Source organism: Chiroxiphia lanceolata, chromosome 11, assembly GCF_009829145.1.
Source record: "Chiroxiphia lanceolata isolate bChiLan1 chromosome 11, bChiLan1.pri, whole genome shotgun sequence".
Lineage (NCBI taxonomy): Eukaryota > Metazoa > Chordata > Aves > Passeriformes > Pipridae > Chiroxiphia > Chiroxiphia lanceolata.
Genome location: NC_045647.1, coordinates 14,802,507 through 14,823,492, shown reverse-complemented (window position 1 = coordinate 14,823,492; position 20,986 = coordinate 14,802,507). Strand labels below are relative to the sequence as shown.

The window sequence follows — 20,986 nt, the reverse complement described above, 5'->3', positions numbered from 1 at the left end:
AACAGAGGCAGCAGGGGAGGGGAGCAGCTGCTTCCAGTGACCTCTGCAGTCTGGCGACGGCTCCTCCGCCAGCACTGGATCATCAGTTTGACTGCGCAGATCAATCAGGAGGTGAAATCGAAGCAGTTAGGCAAGGACAGAGCCCAGCCTGACTGTCCTTCCAAAAGCCTGTGGCTTTCTGGGTCCCATATGCTCCCAAAGGTGCAACGAGCTGGTAACACTCCAGGGATGCACCAGATCTTCTCAGCTTTCCAGATCTTCCCCTGCTAGGGAGCCAACTCCCCATCTCCATCACTGCTCTGCTCTCCCAGGTACCCCAAACCATACACAGCCCTGTGTAACATCACTGATGGCAGCACACCAGCCTCCAGAGCTGGCCCAGATCCTCACTAGTGCCCTCTGAGACCTGGAGGACATCCTTCCTCTTCCCAGTGCTGTGATGTCCTTCCTCAAGCTCCAGGTACCTGGAGGATGGGGAGGGCTTTGGGGAAGCATATCTACACCTCTGTTCCCATCTGCCCTTCCCCAAGCAGATGTGGCTTGTCATGGGCAGGAAATGTCACTGCAGCCCTGTCCAAGGAAGGGTGCTGGTTCTTGGATAGCAAGAGGGAAGGGATTTGGACACTGGTCCTGAGCCCCATGGAACAGCACAAGGCCAGAGCTGAGCCAATGCTATGGGTCCCAAAGTAGCTCCCATCAGGAGACAGAGCTTTGCAGGGACAGGTGAACATGGCACCTAGAGGTGCATGTGAGAGAGGAGGAAGAAGATGCACAGAGAGGAGCTGATGGCTCCTCCAGTGTGAGCCCACAGCATCAGTCAGCTCCTGCAGCCACAGCAGCAGCTTCCTCTTTGTTCCTCTCCTGAACTGCAAAAAAGTACCCGAGCAAGTCTTTCTCCAACACTGACCTCTTCATAAGCTTTTGCCAACTCACGCTCTGGTTACTGTATCGCTGGGCAGACGTTACCCCAAGCTGTGAATGTGCACAGCGTGAAAAGCAGAGCAGCTGGCCACAGCAGATGATAGATATCTACCTTCCTGCATGTCAAGGAGCTGCCATCAGCTCCCAGTAGAAATAAAGCCCAGAGGAGTAGATGAGAGTAACTGGCCATCCAGTGCCAGCGTGAAAATGCAGGTATCCACAGTGGGAACAAAGACATGGTTTTCCTCCTTCCAGCCTTCCCAGGATGCCACCATGGGGTGGGAACAGAGCCCATCAGCAAATGCATAAAGCCAGCAGGCAGCTGCAGACAGGGCAGTTCTGTGACCAGCCAATCCTCTTCATTCCCACAGGGCCAGGACACCCCTTTGAGTTTCATCCGAAAGGCAACAGCCCCCAGTGCAGTGCTGGGACTGGGACTCCCAGACCAACCACTCTCCCAGCTGCTTTAGAGTTCTGTCTTTGACCTTCAAGCAGCACTTTTGCCTTAGGATCCATCCTGCAGAGCTGTGCAGGTAAGGCAAATAGACACTGTAGCAGCTTTAAATATACCAGGAGATCTTCTGGTTGGTGGTGTGTGGAAGGGGAGAACAGAAGCAGAAGTTTTCAGGGGTCCTGTGATGCAAATGTGTGTCCATCCACAAGTTATCACTGTCATAAGCAGTCAGAGTCGGGGATGCAGAGCAGCTACTAACTTGCTCTCCCCACTGCACTGTGTTCTGTCACCCCCCTTCACCCCTGCAGTGTTGTTATAATTCCTCACATTAGCAGAAGATGAAGAGGTAAAACCATCCGTCTGTGGAGCGAGCACCCAGCGGTCATCGTGCAAGCCGCCAAAAAAAATCACCCCCATTACTCCATAGCACCAGAAAGTCCCAGGCATCCTTCCGCTCCGAGCCTTTGAAATGTAAAGCTGCACTGTTTGGTGTCATTTAATTTAGAGCTCAGCCTCAGATCAGCAGAGCCTCGCTGAGCTTTAGGAGGAATGCAGTCATGCAAAATGTACGTGTGCAAAACCCAGATGTCAGTGGCCTGGAAGACAAGCACACCCCAAGCCCCACCAGTGACTCCATTTTGTGGCCCCAGTGCCTTCTTTTGCCATCCCAGTGCCAGAGGAGGTAGATCCTGTCCCAAAAGCTGTATCAGGACTTTGCTCCAAGTCAGTGCAGAAACCTCTTTCCAGTTCGTCTCTGGTACCCAGGAGAGGTGACTCCCCCTTGGTATCTCCCTTCTTAGGCAGGTTTGTTCCTCTCCTCTGTGCTGGAGGCACATCCGTTTTTGGACTACAGCCCCAGCCCTTCTACCAGCACTGGCACAGCAGAGGCACCCTACTAAGGGAGAGCTGATCTCCAGCAATCCCAGCAGAAAACATGAGCCCATGCTCAAGCCAGGCACGAGCCTCCACCTCCTCACACTCACCACAGCATGGAGGAGCCCAGGAAAGGCAAACATCAGGTGGGTCGGGGACAAAGAAAGAGGATGGTGCCTTGGCACAGCTGGAGCCACTGGTCCATCAGGTGCTGATCTGCTCTTGGGGGTCATGGGTACCTTCGGTGTCTTCCCATCACTAGGCACAGCACCAGATCCTGAGAGAAGTCAGCTCAAGGGTGACAGAGGACAAACACTGATTCATGGCTCAGCCAGTCTCCAGGGAGCTCAGCCCCCTCTGCCCACTGTGATCTGACAGCAGAGGAATGAAAGGCTTTCCTCACTCCTACATAGTCAGGCAAAGTCAGATGCCCACCACATCTGGGGCCAGATGATTACCCATCCAGAACACTGGCCACGAAGCAATGCCTGCCAGCCCCAGGCATGGGTGGTAGAGTTACAAACTGGCAACATTTCTACTAAAGGCTCTGATTTTCTCTGGTTTGGCTGAAGCACAGGCTGGAATAAGCTGCCACATACTGGAAAAGGCACAAAAGGAGTCCTGGAGCTGAGGGTTTACAGCCACTCTCCAAAAACCTGCAAGCCAATAATTAAGCACAGTTCAACCTTCCTCTTTCAAGGAGCTACAGACCAGGCTGCAAGCTGCAGGATTTGGCAGCATGCTTTTCCATAGCCTGTTGGGACAACTTGACTTCAGCACTGTGTATTTGCTCCTCACAGCAGGATGGGAGGTACTGCTTGTATGTAGGTGTGCACTGAACCGTTGCACCTCTGCAACGGTACCCAGCACCCACTCCTCAAAAGCTGTGAGTCCCTATGGGTGTAGGCAGAGACACAACTACCAGGCAACAGCACAAACAGAGGAAAAGCACACACTGAGCCCATGAAAGCCTCCCCAGGATGTGAGCACCTCCACACCTGCCACAGTCTTAAGGACACTGGCAGCTCTGGACACCTCCAGCCTGCTGCCTCTGCCCAGGGCCACCGGCATGCAGTGGCATCAACTCAAACAGCACCCACAGGGCAGCAGCTGCTGCAAGCAGGCAGAGATGACAGGGGGTTGTGTGTGTGTATATTTATCTCCCTGTCGAAAGGAGACCCCCGAGGGACTTCCAGTGTGACCCTCTGCTTTGGAGCAAACAGCTGGGCTCAGCTGCCCCTCTGGTGCTCCAGCGGCCGGTGCAGCCCCAGAGCCTGTGCCTTGCCTACGGCACGTAAGCTCCCAGCATGAGAAGGAGCAAGAACCGATTCTTTTCTTTCATCCCTGTGATCCAATCACCACCCAACCCCATGGACTCATCCATCCATATTTTGACTCTGTGCAGAAGAGAAATGTTTTCATTCTCCTGAGCTCCCCGAAGCAGGGCCTTTCCTATCCTTTTATACCTAACTAGAAACGAAAAAGTGCAAGTTAGTCATAGCACAATGGTCCCTTTTCTGGAGGTACAAAATGCCACTGCTTTCAAATGTATTATCTGCCTGCTCCACAGGTTTCAAAGTGGGAGCTTCACAGCCAGGGAAACTGGGCCAACAGCGTTTGTTGGAAAAGAGCAATATTTCTAAGAAGGTGATTCACATTTCATCCGGTTCATTTTGCGGCTTCTCAAGCCTGGCACAGCTGGCAAGGTCTGGCTCAGAGGGTTATGGGGAAGAACCTGTCCAGACAAAACTCATTAGAACCCAGTTAAAATAATTGCAGTGAGGCAGATCAATCTCACCCTTGAATTAATTGACTAGCTGTCAAGAAGGGAAGACCCCAAGGTTTGGGACACTGTTGCTGCTGGAAAGAGTAAGACACATCTCCAATGCCTGACAAAGAAAACCTTTTGAGCTGACTGCATCCTCTGGGATTCTCTATAAATACATCTGGGGAAAGCATACATGCAGATTGAGTCGATAAAGAGATCTGACAGAAAAGCACTGTAGTATTTTACTGTCCCTCCTTGCCCAAGGCAAACCATTTCAGTTCTTTCTCTCCCTTGGACAGCTGGATGAAATATCCACGGCTTCCTCCATGATCATTAATCCTCACTGCAAAGGAGAGAGGGGAGCACATCTTTGTCTCTGAGCAGATTCACCTCTGTGATAATTTTGCAAGGTTGGGTAAGTCATTATGAGGCTGTTCTCCCAGCTTTCCAAAGCAGCAGTTGGGAGAGTGAGGTGGCTTCCTGCTATCTCCTGGGATGAAAATGCCCCCCAGCAGGACCACTAAATGACAGCCAGCACTGGGCCAGGCTTTTGGCTGTCAGGTCATCAGAGATGCCCACACAGTTTGGCATGCATGGGAAGGCAGGTGCTTGAAATTTGTTCTTCTTCCAGGAGCTGCCTTTGGAAATGCTCCTGGAAAAGGAGCCAGGATGGTAACAGGATTGAACTGCTGGGCATCACAGGAAACCATCCAGGGTGGCAGAGACCTGGGGCTGAGCTGCCAGCTGGAACGACCTCCCCAGGGTTGTGGTGGTGTCCTCATCACCAGAGGCTTTCAAGATGCAACTGGATGCTAGACAAGCTCCTCCCTGCTCCCTTTTCCATGAAACATTGGACCAGACTCTTTTTCCAGGTATCTTACAACCTGGTCTTTTCCCATTTTGTGAGTAATTGGAACTGGGGAGGCCACAGTGGCCAGGAGCCTGCATCACACACCAGCTGATTCCCCGGGATCAGGACTCCCCTGCCTGCTGCTGGGACAGTCAACAAAAATTTGGGGAAAAAAATAGGTGATTTCACATGACATCAGCTACAGAGGCAGGAAAGGAGCCTTTGTAACTACCAAAACTCAAAGCTGGTCAGAAAACCTTTTCTGGTCAAAGCAGCGATGCTGTCAGAGCTGCAGTTTTATACCTGCCCCCCGTGCAACCGAACAGCAGAGCCAAAACAGACAGACACTGCACACTTGTGCTTGCAAGAAGAAAGGTGCTTGTAGGCACAAGGCAGCAGAGAAGCAGGAATGGCACTGGCAGAGGTTGGGAGACCAGCACACACCGGCTGGCACTCACTGCTGTGCCTGGCACAGGTCAGCCACGCCAGCACTGAATATGAAGCACGGTCAGTGTTAATTCACCGCCCGCCCGCAAGGACCAGGGAGAAGCCGACAGCAGATGAGTAGTGGCCTGGGGCTGCCAGATTCCTCTGGGGAAATGGGGAAGTGGGGATGCCTGCTGCGAGTGGTAGCAGCCGTGACGCAGAGCCCTGGATCCCCATATGTTCCATTAGCCGCGCAGGAGGAGCACGTTTCCCTGCAGACTCAGGTTAAATGGACCTGCTCCGCTGCACGAGCCGACCGCGAGCACGGTCCAAAGGTCCCTGCGGCGCTAAACAACATTGCCCACCAAAACTCCCTTCCCCACCTGGCTCAGCTCCCAGTCCGACCTCGTGGGCATCCTGCCCTCCCCCTGCCCGCTCCATGCTGAAGGCGAGGTCACAGGACTGAAACATCCTTGGATGGTTTTGTCGCTAAAAATATTTAATAAATAAAAGTCGCTGCGAACGCGCGAACTGATGTGATGTGACATGCAGCTGGGGGTTGCCAACCAGGAGCGAGCAGCCTTGCTGGAGAGAGGGCCCACTGAAAACCAGCTGTCAGTGCAGGTCAGCGAGCGATGAACGTGCCCGCAAAGGCACAGACACCTCAGGGTCCCTCTCCTCTTCCTGTTGCTGCACATCACCTTTTGGACAGGCTCGAGCTGGAGCATCACGGTGCCCACCCCTTGCCTGCTCCTCCCACCCAGCCCAAGATCCAGAGCTCCAGTGGCTCCTGGCAGAGAGCACATACCAAAGGTCTTCTCCATCAAGTCACGCCAGTGCTCATCCTCAACACCAGCCAGGCTGGTGGGCAATCAGGAATGGTCCGTGTGCAGTGCACGAGCCACGTGTGACTAGACCTATAGCCTGGCTTGAAACCCATTCAAGGGCTCCAAAAACACTTTTCCTGGAGTCTGTATCCTTACTCCAAATGCCTGCCAGCTCAGGGCCCAGCAGCCTGTCACACTGTCAGCTCTGGTCTCATCCCTGCCATCAATATGAGTTAGACACGTCAAATCCTCTACGACTCTCTAGGACTTTTTTCCCCCGTTATTATTTGGTGTGCAAGGATCACTTACCAGCAGCATCTCGTAACCTCCTATCTTCCTGGGAACTCTACAGACCTATTTCCAAGTGCACATGGGCTTAAACTGATGGTTAACCCACTCAACCAGGCAGCTGAGGTACCACCTGTTCCCCCCAGCATCATCTTTCAGCAAACCAATCCTCACAGTCATTTTGGAGCATGGGAAAAGGGCACGAGGCGGATGGAGAGCTCCATCTCCCAGAAAGCCATAGGTGTATTCTGCAGCGTGATCCATTGATACAAGGAGGGAGAAGGTCATGAGTCCTTCCAGTCCACATAATGAGCCATTGAGGGCAGCATAGTCCCAAGCTGGTAGTTCTAAGTTCTGGATAAAGATACCCTGCTCCTCCTCCTGCCTGGATAGACGGGTATGAGACTTTGAGTGGCCTTGGCTCAGTAAGGGCTCCACCTTGGGCAGTGGTCTTCAGCCCACGTCCCCCAGAGCTTGCAGGAGACCAAAGGAGTTCATGAGGACAAATGAAGTTGTGACTGAAGAACAGCACCAGCAGAGAGGGCTGGGCATCTGTAGTGCTTCCTAGACCTCTGGAGGAAAATTCAGGCAGGAGTTGATCATCTGAAGCTACCACTGTGATCAGCTCTCACGCACGTGCAGACTGCAGTCTGGACAGCTCTCATACGACAAGCTGACATTTAAAAATGCTTCATGCACAGAGCCCAAAATAAATAAACTAAATCATCCAGGAGAAAGAATTTAAGTGGAAAAACATCCAAATAATTGAGCCCTGTTTGCAAATGTTTTACCAGCTCCCAACCCCCCAACCCCAGCCTCCTGACACAGCCAAGCAAAAAGATTGCTTCACTGTTTCGCCTTTAAAACACAAACCTGGAATGGGAACGCGGCTCCACAGACCTTCATTTGTAACAGCTGGGAGAAAAGGATTTTCCACACATTTGAGCAAAGCCAGCAGCCTCAGCAGTGTGGTCAGGGAAGCAGGAAGGGAAAGACAAGGTGCAGCCATACTCACAAGGGCACTGGGCACCAAGGCTCAGTTGGACTATGGACCATGGGCAGGCTCCCAGTCCCCCACAGACAGAAAGGCATCCACATTACAGAGCTGTTTGGGGCACTGGGTAGAGGAGGAGAGTCTCAAGGATGGCACAGATCCCGGACATGTCAGCAGGGGAAACCACAGCAGCCCCAGAGAGAAGGGAGGAATGTTCATGGAGTATTTCTGTACTGAATTTAGGACAAAGCCAGATGACATGGGCAGAGGATGCCAGTGAAATGTTTGCTCTTCCGTAGGAAGATATAAAACACAGCTCACAGGCCCAGATAACACACATTTCAACATGCTGAACTCCCCACTAACAAGCTGTCCACATGTCAAAGGGTGATCTCTGGCCAGCTGGAGATGCTGGAAAGTCCCAGGAGAGACAGCAGCCTGTACCTGCCAACATTCAGTGGGTAAATAGCTGACTCTGGCAAGCACAGGCTGGTCAGGAAAAGACTGAGCCAAGGCAAAATAAACGGATGGCTGCAACTGGACCAGATCACTAGGAAGCACAGGAGACCAGCATAATTAATGCCAACCAACACATGTTTACAGCTGTCAGATCCTGTTGGCAAACATGATTTATTTTTGTGGGGAGAGCAGGCTTGACCGATAAACAAATCAGCACCCATGCCACTCAATCAGGCTCAGAGAAGATGCAGGACTTGGCATCATTTCCCACTTTTAACTGAGAAACTACAACTCCATCAAAGGACAGAGGCATGCACTTGGAGATGCTATTAGCTGGCTCAGAACAAATCCATGATTGGGGGGGGCTTTGGCAGGGGACAAGATCTCCACCAGAGATCTGTGTGTCACAGCAATAAGATCAAAGCTGAAATAAAGGATCCATTTGTGCTGCTGACAAGTCAGAGAACTTTCTAAGCTGAAAGCAGGTACAAAAAAAAAGTCCAAAAAAGAACCCAGGAATTAAGAGCAGAAAATACGGAAAACATTGGAAAATATGGCAGTGGAGGACTTTACAAGCTCTGTATATTTAGCTCAGCAAAGAGAGAGGCGAGAGGTGACTGCATCCTAAACTGCCATAGCTGACAAGTGGAACAAAGCTTGCTCCAAGCTACTGGTCAAAGGAATAACACGTTTCCCTGGCTGTGAACAGGAGCAAGCCGTGTCTCTCTAGTACCCTGTGGAGCACCCTGCTCCCTCTGCAGGGAGCCAAGGTGTGGAGGAACATGACAGCCTGTGTCAGGCAGGAGCCAACCTGAGAGCCTCCCAAATCCTCCCTGGCATCACAGAGCCCGTACCAGCCACTGCTGCCCGAAATGTGCACTGCAAAGGAGCGATTCACAACCCATAGAAGTGTGGAATGTGTGAATACAGAGCCCAGGGGAAGAAAAAAAAGCTGAAGTTTTGCTGAAGTTAGACTATACCCTTACAAGACCATCTAAAGAGGTTAAACTACAGTTTTCCAAGTTAGGCAGAGCCTAAGGGCAGTCAGATGGTGCTCTGGTTCTTAGGAGGGTGCAAGGTAGTCAGGATGATACTGGCACCCCTCCACCTCCACATCCTCCTTGGCTGAAGAAAGCACAAAACTGACTGTAAAATCCACAGAAAGAGGCCAGCTTGAGCCAGGCTCTTTTAGGGCTGCAGTAGGAGACACCTCAGCCTTAGCCACCTCTCTGGTTGCCACAGGAATCCAGGGGCTGGGAGGTCCAAGCCCACCTGCCTGGCAGTGCCTGCTGGATGCCAGCACGGAGCAGAGAGATGGAGGTACACACAGCCCACCACAGAGAGCTCATTATACCCAAACCAGAATAAACACTCCTTGAAATGGCAAGAGGCTACAGGACTCCTTAAAATGGCAGGACAGCTTTCAGAGCTGTCAGAAAGGGTTCCCACCAGGGAAGAGCTTTGCTGGAGCTCTTCCTTGCTCAGGAGTCAAGACTGCCAGGTCTGACAGTTGTGTCAAGGTGCAGGAGTGTAACCCCCCCGGAAAGTAGAGCATACCTACTTGGAGACAGGGAGAGGCATCAGCAGGAGTTATTACAGAAGAAATTCTTTCAAAGGACACTAAATATGTCTATGCCTTAAATAACCCACACTCAGAGTAACAAGCCAGCAGGCTCTCCTGGGCCTCTCCAAAGGAGATTCTAGCCAGTAAGTTGCTGCCAACGTGCCATCCCAAGGGAAGGATGTCCTCTTACCTGCCAGGGATGGCTACAGCCATTTCCCCACAGATCCTGACAGCTGTACCTGCACATAGAAATGCCAGCTCCTGAGCCCCACAAGAGCTGGGGGAGGGGGTGGGGGGCACAAGGATGGACAATACATCCTGCTCCATGCCAGCTCATCTCCCTTCCATCCCTAATGAAAGGAGACTCTGTCACCCTATGTCTTGTTTTTAATTATTGTTATGAATTTTATTTTTAATTTTCCCTATCCCTCTGAAGCAGCAGCAGACTGGGAAACACAAAGCCCAGCCTGCTGAAAGCCAGCACCACTGCACCCTCACTGCTCAGGAAACACAAGCATTCCCAGTAACTTCCGCTCAGCACCAGTGAGTTCAGAGGGAGCCACATTCCTCCTCCTTGTCCACCAGCCTTTGGGACTAGATGTCCCCAAATTAACCTCAGGGGATGCCGTGGGAATGCCGTTTGAGAGCCAGCTTTGGTGGGGCTTCCTCCAGCTCTGGCCCCAGACTTCCTCACCACCTATCACTGTCCTGTTCCCTCAGCTGGACCCCAAACCCTTAGCTCCTTTGCCCCACACATCTCCCCTCCAGTCCCCTTCTCCTCTCGTTCCTCTTCCCTGTTTTTCAGCATCTCCAAAGGCTTCTCCACCCTCACTCCTCACATTCCACCCCTCTCCCTGCCTCCTCCAGTTCCTTCTCCATCCCCTGCTCTCTCACACCTCCTTTCTATGACTAGGCAGCCATGTCATCCTCCCTCCACTTCAGCTAATTCCCTCTCTCTCAACGGGAGCCAGTGTTTCATCTCTGCCACTGAGTCCCCTTTCGTGCCTCCTGGCTTCTGCCATCCCACCCCCTTTCTCCCTGTGGCTGCTGGGATGGAAGGACAGCGGAGGGACCCGCACTCGGCAGGCCTGACCCCCGGCTCTCATTAGCAGCGCCCTTCTCAAAGCAGGCACAGCATGAAATAAATAAATAAAACAAATCTCTGTCTCGCTGTCTCGGGTTGCTTAAGGGAGCTGGGCTCTGGGGGTGGGATGAAGGATGCTATTTGGAGAAGCTGTCTCCATGGCAACCCCCATTCCCACCACCAAGCGGGCACAGGTCACCTGTTTCCATGAAAGTTTCCCCCTTCCCTCCCCACCCCTCCACCCTGGGAAGTGCCAGCACAGCCCCAGGGGTGCAGGCAGTCCAGCCCGAGGGAGAAGCAGCAGCGATGCAGGAGAAGTTGCAGGGATGCTCCTGGCATGGGTGCAAACAGCCTCCAAAGTCCTCCATGCCTTGACTTCACACTGGAGAAAGGCAGGGCATCCCCACGGTGCAGCCCACCGCCCCCTGCTCCACCCGGCAAGGCAACCCCATTGTCCCCCTGCCCGTATCCCCACAGTCAGTGCCAGATGGGCAGGGGGGCCGTCCTCTGCTGCAGGACATTGGGACAGACACAAGCACACAGCCTGACTCACGTGCTGCTGGGACTGGGGCAGAGACCAAAACGCGTCCCCTCCCTCTGCACATGGCCGTGGGTGCTGTGTTTCCGTAGGATTCCAGTTATTTTAACTCAAATTCGGCCGCTCCCATTAAACGCTGCCAGGTGCTCCCAGAACAACCCGTGGTTCCCTTTTTAGCTCTTAACAATTCCATCCCTCACGCGACAGATGCGCTGCCGGGACCTTTCCCCAGGAAAGGCAGCGTCAGCCCCAGCGTCGCCGAGTGCTCCCGCAGCCAACCTGATGCTCCCACCCCCGCCAGCCCCCTCCGTGCCCGCCCGCGCATCCGCAGGGCTGGCAGCAGTGCCCGACACCCCCCGCAGCAAAACAGCCGGCACAGCTCCAGGGAGAGACACAGAAGATAGGAATGGGGAACTGGTTCTGCTCTCCACCAGCTCCCCAGCATGGGGGGCACAAGGTGGTGGTCTCACCTACTCGTCTTCTGCCGGTACCAGCAGGCAGCTGCCCGCGGCCAGGGCGGACAAGAGGGTCGGCAAAGAGCCCCCGGATGAAGTTCCAGGGTTGGCACCCAGGCAGCCATCCTGCAGCACAGCGCAGGCTGGAGGGATTCACACGGTTCCCCCACAAGGCTGGGAGTTTCGCCAGGAAAAGCAAGTTTATAAATAGTGTGTTTCAACACGAACAAACGAAAGCGTCAGAACTCGACAGTCAGATAAGCCAAGGGCTGAGTGCCGGCCCCTCCACAGCATCCTCCCACACCAGGTAGGGCAGTCCCTTCCCTCCATCACCCAGCTGGCCAGGACCTTCCTTGCTCTCTGGAAAGCCTGGATCTGGAGGTGTCTGCGTCAGATGTGCTGCTTGGGAACACCCTTGCCACAGCTGGTCTGGCAGACAGAACACGGCAGCAGAGTTGGCTTCAAAAAGACCAGAAGCAGTGGGGATGGCTACCTGCTCCACTCAGGGGCAAGGGTAAGCACAGCTCACAGCAGTCAGCTGCCCAGCCAGGGCCAAGGGCCACAAATTCCAATCTATTGCTTGAAACAAAATTTTCATAAGCCCACAGGCCAGAAAGTTTCTAACTTCTCCTCCTGTCCCTGCAGAAGACAGCTGCCCCACTGGTGAGGCTGGCACTCAAAACAGAAGTTCCATGGCACAACGCATTACACTGAAGGGCACATACCTGCCAGATCCTAACAGCAAGAAAGAGACTCAAGGGGAAAATCAGCTTTTATCTCTGCCTTAAGGAGAAAAGCAGCAAGTCCTTAGACGAGAACTTGCTTGTTGTAAACACAAAACAGCAGAAAAGACACCCCTGCATCTACAGAGCGAATGGAAGGACATCCCTACTGGGGAACTACCTGCCAGATTGGAAAAGGAGGAGATCTTGATGGTAGTGCCCAAGGGAAGACATTAAGAGATGACACGTCAGAGCAGCCCCATCAGCTGTCAGGAAGAGAAGCCTCTGACAGCCCCACCAAACACATGCAACGCTCCTCACGCCACACTCGCTTACCTTGATGTAAGTGTCAAGGGCTGGGTGGACACGGTTCACTGCTAGATGGATGGACAATGGTGTGGTGAACGGGAAGGTCGCCATGACCACGTGGCTGGGAGCAGGGAAGGTGAAGATCTTAAAGCCGTACTTCTGGAACCGTTTGATCTGCTCTTCCGACGGCTTCGCGTCTCCCTCGCTCAGGATTCGGCCTATGGCAAAGCGGCACTTCTCTGGAGACACCTGATGGAAGGGGAAAGACAGACAGGGTCAGGACAGGCTTAATCTGGCCAAAACCTCAACCTGTTGAGCATGGAGAAAGGAGACCACCATGAACCAGGGTAAATGCAGTGACCCAGCACGATTTGGCACACCAAAGCATGTGTCTGCTCCCAACCAACGCTGATCCAGGCCTAAATCATCTACATTCCTCCCAGCCTAAGTGTACAGCCCAGTGGGGAAGGTGCTGCATCCCTGCTTGGAGGGCAGAGGGACTTGCAGCAGAGAAGAACTAAACCCCACTGAGCTGCTCACCCAAACCTGCCACAAGCAAAAGTCACTGCAGGAAGTGTCTCTCCCGACTCCCCATCAGAGACCCGACTGTCAAGACGTGCTCACCACCATCACCATCTGCAGGACACCCTGAAACTCAGGGAGGGGCTGAGAGATGTGACCACAACTTGCTGAGCTTGCCTCCACTCCACCCCCAAGGAGGTCACTGGACAGCCATCTGGACATGCCACCAACCAGCACAGGCCACTGGCACTAAGCTGGAGAGAAATCCAGAGGCTGCTGCGTCCCTCAGTATGGCACTGTTAGGGGTGGGGAAACTGAGGCAGGTAAGACTTGCAGGCAGCCACCAAGCTGTTCATAGTAACAGAAAGAGAAACACATTCACTTCTATCCTGGATCCCAACATCATGTGGAACTTAAAGCATGTTCTCTTTCCAAATTTGGGAATTCCTCCCAGTAAGACACTGGGTGCAGGGCTCTCAGCCCAGAAATAGGGGTGCTCAAGACTCTGCTCCCAACACAGTGATGGCCCAAAGGACTTGGGCAATCTCCACACCAAAGCCGACCCAGGCCACAGCTTTCATTTCTGGTTTTTAACAGAATCCCACCACTCGAGTTCAAGCTGACCCATGGCACTGGGCAGGAACATGGGCAGGAGAACCCAACTACTTCCCCTGATACCACCTAAGGGTACAAAGGTGTCACAAAGCTCTTGCAGGGACAATGTGAAGCAGAGACAGGATGCACACAAGGCCAGTGTGTTACCACTTCCCATCCCCACGCAATCCCACAAGGGGAACTCTGCTCTGTGCTTCCCAATCTCATCCCTAACTTTGCTGTGCTAAAGCTCACCAACACCTCCTCCTGCAGTGTAACTACTCTCCCCTGCTTTTCCCTTAAACACCTTTTGATGTCGCACGGCAGGACCATCCCGGAGGGGGAACACAAGCAGATGTAAGTGGAAGGCAGAAAGCAGCCTGTGGAGCAGCATCCATGAGGCTGAGGACGCGCCTCACGGCTCGCTCTTGCCCTCCTGCGCTGCAAGAGGGAGCTGCAGACACGGCTGTGCCCAGCATCCATCGACAATCCGAGCAGGAAAAGAGAAGCGGATCCACCCCAAAGACAGCAAGAGTCAGCAGTAAAAGGTATCCATGGGGGAAAGGCCCAGATGAATCAAGGAGATAAGGGAAAGCTAGGTAAAATTTCTTCAAATATGCAATCTCCATTTATGTCCTGAGCAAAGACAGTTCAATCCTAGCCCCAGAGCAACTGTCATGACTGGAGCTGATGGTGCAGGCAGCACCACTGGGACCAGGCACATTTGCTTCCTCCTTTCTTCTTTTACCTTTCTTTTTCATACTGTGCAGCCCCACAGGTACTTTCCCAAGGGCAGCAGCAAGGCAGATTTGCCTTCTTCCCTGCCTGGCAAAGCCCATCTCAAGGGAAGGAAGGAAATACTCCACTTAAAACCAGCGTTTCCCTAATAAATCTTTCCGGTAGGCAGGTGCTGATCAAAGCCTTTGTTCCCCCAAGCATCCTGACACAGTTCTGGAAATGATTAGTTAACTTATCTGGCAGCTTTGCCAATGGGAGCAAAACCCATTCCTGCATTCAGAGAGCATTTTGGCCTCATCCCTCCAACACTTGGGCACAGGCTGGTCGCTGAGCACATGGACTGCAGGCAAAAGGCCTGGGCACGTGCCTACAGCTCTATGTGATGAGCAGGGGCTTGGCTGAAGCTGAGCACAAACCCGCCCGTCACATCAGTCCTCGCTGAGGAGTTATTTCTGTTCCTGCCAGAGGTGGGAGAAGGAGGGAGAAGTCCTCTCGGCTGCTAAATATTAAATAAAAAGGAAAAAGGGGAAAAAAAAAAAGAGTCCAAATTAATATTAATCTTGTCCATTAAAACACATAAAACGTTGCTGGCAGCGGTTCGGCAGCACTCAGGCAGCATCCTTGTGTGAATGTTGGAGAGCCAGGAGTCAGCAGGGAGCCCCAGGGATGCTGGTGGCAGTGGCTGCCCTGAGACCTGGCATGACCCTGAGGCAGCCCACACGTTCCAGGTCATGGGCTGCCCCCAGCCCCACTCCCAGCCGAGAGCCAGCAGGTGGACACTGCTCTCCAGCTCTGGCATTCCCATCCTCTGTCTTGGGCAGAGCTTCCTTTGACCACGAGTCCACCAGCACAGCACTTGCCACATGGCACCTGCTGGTCACCAACCCCTTCTTGCCACGGCGCTGGGGGCACCAAAACCCCCAGGAGCCAAAAGCTGGGCTGGGGGCAGCTGTCTGGGCAGGGCCCGTGGGCGCTCAGCCAGGGACGCCACAGGACACAGCCAGCACATTCTGCTGCCTGATGACAAAAGGCCTATTTTTGGAGACAAGTCAACATCCGTGGCAGGTCGCCAGCTCTGGGCGGGCCAGCCCTGCCACAGGGTGCTCCACTGAGGTCAGGAGAGCACTGAGAATGAGGAGGAAGAGGAGGAGGTCATATCTTCCTTCCAGGGGAAAGGCAGTCTGGGTGACTGATCCCACCCTGTTGGACCTCCAAGAAATAAGAAGCCAGCAGTGCATACCATCTCCCATGCCACCATGACTCAGTGGATACGTGCACCTGAGCCAGCACATCAGGTATGAGCACTGCAGTCTCCAGCCACGTGACCCACCCAAAACTGGCCCTTTCTTCACCTGCCCAGAGGCAAGACAGCCACCTGCCCAAAGACATCCTCACTCCCAGTACCCTGCCTGGCCTGACCTGCCTGTTGGTGAGACATGAATCTCTGTGGGAATCAATTCAGGAGCCACAGATCAGCCTGTGGAAGGTCTCACCAGCACCAGAGGTGCTCCAGCACACCCAGGTGTGACACTGTGCTCAGGGATGGCAGGTGAGAGGAAGCTCCTGTCCCCAAGCAGAGCCACAGGCACTGCAGTTACATCCTGCATGTCCCCTGTGTCCCAGCCACCACAGTGGCTACAGGGGCAGGAGGTTCAGGTCCACGTCACCTGCCCAATGTCACGAGCAAAGGCAGCCCATCCAGAGAAGGGCAAGGTTCATGGGGCTGCCTGCCAAGCCTTGGAGGGCAGGTTAAGCTCCCACCACAAGGAGAAACAGCTGCTTTCAAAACCCTGGATGGCCACATGAGACAAGTTCAACAACTCCACTGCCTGCTCCAACCACAGGGATGAGGGCAGAGATGCAACAGATGCAGGAAGAGGGAAAAAAACACAGGACCAGAAAGGGAAGGCAGTTTGATCCTGCATGGACAGCCCAAATTTTCACGGTCAGGTAGGAGTTGCTCCTTCCCAGCCTCACCTGGTGCTACCAGGGAGAGCATTCCCTGTGCCAGCCAGGGCAAGTGTCACCACAAATATCCTTATCCCTATCTGTGGGCCTCAGCAGTACAGGCTTTCACTAGCCCAGGCTTTGGCAAACAAAGAGGTAAGGCACAATGCCTTTGCCACAATGCCAGCAGCAGGTCTGCAGGGCAACCACAGGCATGTCCACATCAGGTCCCTGGAGCAGGACAGCACCAGGAATGGACACCAAGCCCTTCCAACAGCACTGACTGCCCTGCTCCATCCCCAGAGACCATGGGGAACAAACAGAAGCACCAGGATTCTCAGCTCCAGGCAAGGACCTCACTCAAGGACAAGGACACAAAGTAGAGGTGGTGAAATGGCCACTGATCCTGTGGGCCCTCACATACCAGGCACTCCCCATGGCTCCCACTCCAGCCATGACACTTCTTTCAGAGCACACCAAGTCAAACCGTGCCTCGGCCCAGCTCATCCCTAGGGGAGGAGTCTTCTTTGTCATCATCCTTCCCAGGCAAGGAAGAGGCATCATAGTGTCCTCTCTGCCTCCCATGATCCAGGAAGGCAAAGATAAGTCAGCACGTCACAGGATACAAAGACACGAGGTGGCTGAGCACACCAGGCTCCACTGAGCACAGCCAAGCTCAGGCTTTCTCACCTCCAGTATCTTCCTGTCACAGTTCTCTCAGCACTACCTTTTCATGGACAAGTTCCCTCAAAGCAGGTCCAACCCTTGGGAGCACCATCTTGCAAGCCATGAAACAGGGTTCCTAAAACAGGGCCAGCCACTCTCAGAGCAGAAGCGCTGGGCGAGAGCTATCAGCCCAAGCACTGTGCCCTGTGCCAGACCCAACACACGTGCCCAAGCACACAGGCACAGCTGCTGGCCACTGTTATCCCTCCTCCCCATGGATTCCTCCACGGTCACGCTAGCTACTGCAGAATTACTGGGGAGCCAGGCTGTCTGCCCCAGACAAATGCCCACATGCCATAATTTGGAGACCCCAGTGTCACCCATCCTCACCCCCCGGCGAGTTCTGATGCACTTCTGTTTGTTCCTTGTCTTGGATTGTTCCCATCAGAGTACTTGGCTCTGGCTGACAGCCATCAGGCAGCACGCTTTCTGCTCACCTCTCAGCCTGGAGAGAATCATGGAGCAACTGTTTCATCAGACAGGAGCCCTCAGCAGGCAGCACCTGAGGCTTCAGTAACAACTCTCAGGGGACAGAAGAACTACAGGGAAGCTCAGAAACACATGAGAGCACTAGAAACAAGAGAAGGAGCAGGGATGAGAACAGACCGAGCTGAAGAGACCACTTGCTTTCAACCATAGAACTGCAAGCCCAGAAGGACTGCACTTCCAGCAGCCAAGGAATCTGCCAAGGAATGTCTCATCTTGGGGTCACAAACATTCCCCTCTGCTCCATAACCAGCTCCGTTATCCTGCTGATAACTTATTCAGCAGAGGCCATCAGAAGAGAGGAAGCTTTGCTCACCCAGTGCCTTCCAGTTAGGGTTATCCAAAAACCCATCTGCTTTCAGGTGCCTTTCCTCACAAAGCATCTTCTGCTGACCTGGGAGAACTTTGTGAACCCCAGTGCCTGAAACACGATCAGGAAGCCTTCCAAGCTGAGAACCCGTGTGCTGACTGTGGGAGCCCGTGGCCTCCCGGGGCACCCCTTACCGTGTGAGGGTTGTCGTAGTAGACGCCGATGGAGCAGAGCTTTGAGGAGATGCTGCAGCCGTCCGTGAAGAGCTGCCCGGATTCTCCATAGGGGCCCACCCTGAACTTGTAGGCCAGAGTCATGGTGCCGACGGGGGGGGAGCCAGCGCTCACAACCACCTCCGTGAAGAGCCCCGAGTACACGACGAAACCGAAGACCGTGAGCAGCAGCAGCGCGACCACCGCCGCGATCAGCCCCAGGAGCACCCAGTCGGTCATGATGGACATCTGGTGCGCCACGGTTCCTGATGCACTGGCAGCAAGGGCAGAGGAGAAAAAGGAGGGCAGTCAAGCCAGCACTTGGGCAAGCAATCGCTTTCTGAAGTTATTTATGTGCAGCAAAAGCACTCTCGTTCAATTCCTCTGATGTGTGAAGCTTGAAAGGAGTGGAAACCCCCCAGAAGCCTCCTGTATATTAGTCTCACATTGCATCAGCCTGTTCCAATTGGTCACCAGGTACAAATTATACTGCTTCAGTGCCTCTTGGGAATAAGGTGGTTATGAAGGGAGGACAGAGAGGCACCATCCCCATCTCCTCAGAACTGCTCAAGTCCAATTTTGCATCCAGGAGAGACCAAAAACCACCCTGGGAGCCTGTATCACCCAAGAGGTAACAGATACACAGCACTGGGCTAAGGATCAGGGGACCACAGTAAAATAATTTATCATTTATAGATACCATGCACAAGGCTGTGACCAGGGAAGCATCTTTGTCAGCAAATCTAGAAGACCAGGCCTTCCTGCAATGATCCAAATGAGGACCATGCCAGTTCAGAACTGAGCCCTGTATCCAGATCCAAGTACCCAGAGACACTCAGAGGAAGCTGAAGACCCAGCTAGAAAAAGCATCCCCAACACACTCAGGTGCAATAAATTACTGGTATTCCTTTTAGATAGTTTTTTTTAAACTAGAAGAGATTTTATAACCCCAACAAAGGCTTCCTGTTTTGTTTGGCATCTTTTCTCTTGTGCTGACTGTGGGACACAGCAGCCTGGTTGGTGAATGCCTCCTGCTTGTTGTCACCCACCAAGTGCAACCACTCTGAGGAGTTGCAACCCCAAACATTTCAGGAGAGTTGTTTGTGTTTTATACTCCCTTGAAACACAGCTCTGGCCACAGGGACTAGCTGGGACACTCCCCTTGGACTTTCACAGGAGATAGGTTTGGAAACGAACGCTGAAGTAAACAATTCACCTTTACCTCTGTTTTATAAACACACTTTGTCCACAAAGAGTTGTTCACAGAGGCTGCTGCTTGTTCGCTCAGCTTTATGGCAAGAGAAAAGCCACATCCTGGTAGGAAGCGCAGGCGGCTCCGCTCTGCTCGGCCCCAGCAGGCAGAGGGATGGCAAAACCAAGCCCTTCCGAGCCACAGCACCGGCCACACTCCTGGGCCAGGCACCGTCTCACACCGTGACCCCACTCACCTGAAACACCCAGAAACGCTTCACGGCATCCACAGGAGTGCAGGATCTTCGGCGCTGCAGCAGGAAAAAATAAGTATCATTGCTTCCTCTCAAACTCACGAGACCAAAAGCAAAACAAACCACACCAGAGCAGTCGAAAGGTGCCCGGTGGCCTCGGACCAGCTGCCCAGAGCAGGGGTGTCCCGAGGAGCACCTGCTCCTGCAGGACCCCGCAGGCCAAGGTTTCTTCCCAAAACTCTGCGGCTGAACACACGAGGCACCGACAAACACGGAAACGAGAAAGGGACGGCGAAGGAGGACGATGTCCTGCAGCCGCCCCAGCCCGGCGATCCCCGGGGTCACCTGAGCCGCACCGGGGCTGCTCCCCGGTGCCCCGGTAGCGGAGCGCTCCCGGGGGGACACGCAGCTCCGGGGGGGACGCACCGCTCCCGGGGGGGACGCACCGCTCCCGGGGGGGACGCACCGCTCCCGGGGGGACGCACCGCTCCCGGGGAGAACGCACCGCTCCCGCAGCGCCCCGGCTCCTCCCTGTGACCGACACAGACCCGGCACCTCCAATCACGGCCCCAGTGGCTCCCCCGAGCCGCCGGCCCCACACCCAGCCCCAGGGCCCTGATGGCAGCCGCCCCAGAGCAGAGCAGAGTATTTTGGGCCGTTCCTCCCGGTTCCCGTGGCTCGCTCCCCGCCGGCACTGCCGGCTGCCCCCTGCCCTCCCCAGGGGCAGCGGAGCGGAGCCCCCCGGCCCCTGCCCGGGCCGGTGTGTCTCCCCCCCGGTGGTCCGTGCCCGGCGGAGGGGAGGCTCTGCCCCGAGCGACCCCCGCAGCCCGGCCTGCCCGCCGGGAAGCCGCAGCCCTGGGCCGCGCCTGCCCGCGGCAAGCGCCCTCCGCACCGGCACCGGTGCAGCCGCCGCCGCCACCGCGCCCACCGCCTGGGCGGTGCGGGACCCGGCCGGCGCCCCCCGGCGCCAAGCAGGCCGCGGCCCTGGGGGAGGGCCCGGAGCGGCGCTGCCGCCCCGGCCCCGCGGGCCCCCGCGGAGCCGCCCCCGCCGCGATGGCGGGCGGGGATCCGGCGCCCCCGCGCTCTCCTCACCCGGGGCTCCCGGTGCGGCCGGCCCGGAGCGATCCCGGCGCCGCCCCGCCCCGCCGCCAGGGGGCGGTACGCGCGGGGCCGGGGGGCGGGGCCGCCGGGGGGCGGGACAGCGGTGCCGGGACGGGGGCGTGGTTTACTCAGGGGGCGGGGACTGGGGCGGGGCACCCCGAAGGCTCGTGCCCCCCCTACGGCAACGCCCCGAGAGGAGAGCGCCCCCTGGCGGGCGGGCTCGGCCATCACGGGAACGCGGGTTCGAGTCCTCCCGGGTCTCCAAGGGGCTCCGCATGGCCCCCACTCCTCCTCCCGGCCTTTTCCATGCTCTTCCCAGCGCTTCCCCGCTCGCCCAGCCCTGCGGCCCGCAGCCCTGGAGCCCCTCCTGGCA

General features: G+C 55.0%; 1 protein-coding gene across 1 annotated transcript in view; it reads right to left on the bottom strand.

Moving 5' to 3' along the window:
- TEX264 (testis expressed 264, ER-phagy receptor) overlaps nucleotides 1-20,683 on the bottom strand; it is a 39,071-nt gene extending 18,388 nt beyond the window's left edge. Inside the window, exons 1-4 of the mRNA XM_032699275.1 lie at nucleotides 20,605-20,683; nucleotides 19,516-19,569; nucleotides 18,050-18,341; nucleotides 12,560-12,781 (exon numbers count right to left, since the gene is read on the bottom strand). Of these exons, the coding sequence (XP_032555166.1) occupies nucleotides 12,560-12,781; nucleotides 18,050-18,316 (489 nt within the window). The 5' untranslated portion in view covers nucleotides 18,317-18,341; nucleotides 19,516-19,569; nucleotides 20,605-20,683. The remainder of the gene's footprint in view (nucleotides 1-12,559; nucleotides 12,782-18,049; nucleotides 18,342-19,515; nucleotides 19,570-20,604) is intronic.
- Nucleotides 20,684-20,986: the final 303 nt, after the last annotated feature.